Here is a 3,366-nt window from a genome sequence, read left to right as displayed (position 1 = left end):
GAAAATCAAAATGTTTTAATTTTTAATTTTTATTATTTTCTTTTTCTTCTTCGAAGAGTTCTATTCACACCCGCAACTACAAATTGCTATTTACACCCACAATATTTTAATTTATCCCAATTAATTTTAAATCTTATATTAAAACAATTAAACCCATCACTAATTCTGAGCTTTTAATTTTTAAAATAAAATTATTTTTTAATCTTCTTTTTTCAATTTCAATTTTAATTAATAATTAATGTTATATTCATCTTTAATAAATATAAATATAATGTGAGGTCTTTTTTCAACAGATTCTAAATTGAATTCAAAGAATCAGATTTTTTTTTTTTTTTTTTTTACCTTTTTAAAAATTTAGATACTACGAATAAGAATGAAAATATAGTATTTTATTATACTTGAAAATTAAATTTTATTTTATTTTATTTTTCAAATTAAAAAACTAACATTTATTATTTCCCCCTTTTTTAAAAAAAAAATTGTATATTCACGTAGTTTCGAGATATTATCCAGATATTTCAATTATTATTTATATTTTAAATATTTTATTATGGTTTACTTTTTTTATAGTGTTCAAACCATTAATATTTTTTGTTTTGTAAAAATTATTAAAAAAAATCAGATACATACCATAGTTCATGCGTTTATTTATTTGTTTATTATTATTTTTTTTTTAGAGGTCCTATAATTTCACCCATCAAAAATTCATATTAAAAATGAGTCTTTTAGACTGAACAAGAAAAACTAGGGGTGTACGTAGAATATGAAATTCCAGATAACCAACCCCAACACTACTGATTGGGTTGGAGTCGATTATATAGCATTTTTTTTTACTCAATCCGTTTCTGTTTCGAGTTCAGTGGATAAATTTTTTTATAGACCCTATATTGATAAGATAAGGAATCACTACAAGGGGAGTAAGATTCGGATTACCTTGTTGATCGAATATCTCAATACAAGAACATTGATTGAGATTCGAATCACTTCACAAGCAAGATCAATCATGTTTAGCTTGAATGATTCTTGTTGTTCAAATATCTCAAGACAAGAACACTTTATTGAGATTCGAATCATTCCACTATGTCGAGCTTGAATGATTCTACATGCAACCTAAATTACGTAGAATTGCAAAGAAACTTAATAATTGGCTAAAGAAGAGCACAAATGCTTCTTTTGCTACCTTTTCCAAATCTCCCTACAAATACAACATACATAGTTTTATATAGCCTCAAAATAAAACTAGGAAAGGAGAGTTGTAACATTCATATTTAATACCCATGATTAACCATTACGTAATTCTAACCTAAAGTAAATTAAAAGTCTTAAAATACATTAATAAAATACAATAAATCTAAATTATTTTTAAATTGTAATCCACCTAAATTTGATAACATGAACTCATTCTTCTTCGCATGAATTGAAATATCTTTTGATAATTTCAAAAATATTTTTTTCACATCTTCATTGATGTCTCTTAGTTTATATTAATATATTATATATATATATATAATTTTTTTAGTTTTCTCCTAGGTTTCAACCAATAAAAATATGGTCAAATTAATATAAAAAAAATACTTTGAATTCTGCGTTCAAAAATAAATATTTTTGAACTTTTAAAAGTTTCAATGATACCCTTCGATTAAAAAAAAATCTAAAAAATATTCAAAAATATCTGGAAAATATTTTAATTAATTTAATATAAAAATAATATGTTTTAGTTATATACCTATAATTGTACTCTAATAATTACATTATTTAAAGTTTTTGAATAAAATTACTAATTCAAAAGGTTAAGTAACAACTAAAGTAAATCAAATTATTTTGGTAACTAATTGGTTCCCCATATTTTTCTCTCTATTCTCAACTTTTTAAGCTTTGAGTGAGTCAAATCTCTCTCTCTCTCTCCTCCACGTGTCACTCTAAAAAAGCAACCTCTAGACTATATAAACAGCCTCAATAAACTTCAAAATAAAAAAAAATAAAAAACAATAATCTTCCATTGTTAAAAAAAAAAGAGAAAAATATGTCTAGCATGCAGCAAAGTTTCAATGATGACCAAACCAAAAGCCTGACTCAGGTGATTGAAAATATGTTTCGATCTTCGTTCTTTATGTTTTATCGTACTTTCTTGTATGTCTGATTATGGAATGTTCTTGTTTTTTTGTTTTTGAAACCATTTTTTAAATACGAGAACTTTTTTTTGGGTTTGGATTTTGATCGAAACGGAGTAAGAAATTGAAGTGAAATAGATATCGAGCGTGATTTGAACGATCTCGATGTCGAGGTTGTGAATAGTGATTTTTTGAGGGTAAAGTTTTGGAAATGGTTAAGAATTGGCTGAAATGGTGAGGCAGGCAAGAACAGAAGAATGGATGGAAGCCACCCAATCCACAGGCAATGAACCAAGAGACATTTTGCCTACTGATTCAGCTCAAGCTCAACTTTCTGCCCACCATGACAAGCAAGAACCTGCTACTTTTCTCCAACAGGTTCTTCCAAATAATTTTGTTTGATAAAAATACACCTAAAGAGCTTCTCGTTCGGGTTTGGGTTCGGGTTCGGGTTTGAATTGTGATGCTTTATTTTGTTGCAGACTGGAGAGAAGATGGTTCATATGGCTCAAGATGCTGTGGACACAGTGAAGGAAACACTTGGAATGGGTGACAAGAAATGAAGAACACCAAAGTTTTTTTTTTTTTAAATAAAGAATTCAAATTATTAATTTGATTGATGAAGTTTATTATTATTAGGTAATATTTTGTTTGGAATTTGGATACAAATCCTCTTGCTTTTTTAATGTAATAAAGCATAGCAAGATAATACAAGGCTTCATTTTTCTTACCTCTTCCTTTTTCTATCATAATTTACTATTCCTTTTTCTATCATAATTTACTAAATAGAAGCGTGTACGGTATGAGTTTGAAACTGATTACTTGATCTGATGAGCTAATAACTCGAACTTCAATATCCAAGCAAGTCACGCATTTCCAAGTTCTGATGATGTCCATTCCATTGGGATATAGTAGAATAGGCCAATTAACTTCCTCTTAATATCGTTTCGAGCAAGAACTAAATTGAATCTTTCTTAACTATGCTTGAACTGCTACAAGATTCCGCTCATTTAGATGCAGTCTAGATTTGCAAAGTTGTTTTCATCTCTCTCAAAGTTGTTTTCATCTCTCTTTGCTCTCTACCGTAGTTCCAAATTTGTTATTCTATACTAAGTCATGCCTTAGTGATTAATCAAATCACTTATGGATAATACGGAAACAATATTATTTCTGGTGTCATTATCGACACATTAGACTTATTTTCAATAGCAGATTTGAATCAGTAATATGAGAATTTTGAGTCCCCTGCCCTACT

At 27.7% G+C, this 3,366-nt stretch overlaps 1 protein-coding gene across 1 annotated transcript; it reads left to right on the top strand.

Annotated features, from left to right (window-relative positions):
* Nucleotides 1–1,993: 1,993 nt before the first annotated feature.
* On the top strand, nt 1,994–2,838 carry LOC111464511 (late embryogenesis abundant protein 1-like). Its single transcript, XM_023108739.1, has 3 exons — nt 1,994–2,077; nt 2,355–2,489; nt 2,594–2,838. Exons 1-3 carry the CDS (start codon nt 2,024–2,026, stop codon nt 2,672–2,674), a joined length of 270 nt encoding a protein of 89 aa, XP_022964507.1. The 5' UTR covers nt 1,994–2,023; the 3' UTR covers nt 2,675–2,838.
* Nucleotides 2,839–3,366: the final 528 nt, after the last annotated feature.

The sequence above is a fragment of the Cucurbita moschata genome, unplaced genomic scaffold (assembly GCF_002738365.1).
Source record: "Cucurbita moschata cultivar Rifu unplaced genomic scaffold, Cmos_1.0 Cmo_Scf00030, whole genome shotgun sequence".
Classification (NCBI taxonomy): domain Eukaryota; kingdom Viridiplantae; phylum Streptophyta; class Magnoliopsida; order Cucurbitales; family Cucurbitaceae; genus Cucurbita; species Cucurbita moschata.
The sequence above is the reverse complement of the archived record's forward strand: the minus strand, read 5'-3'. Positions and strand labels throughout refer to the sequence as shown.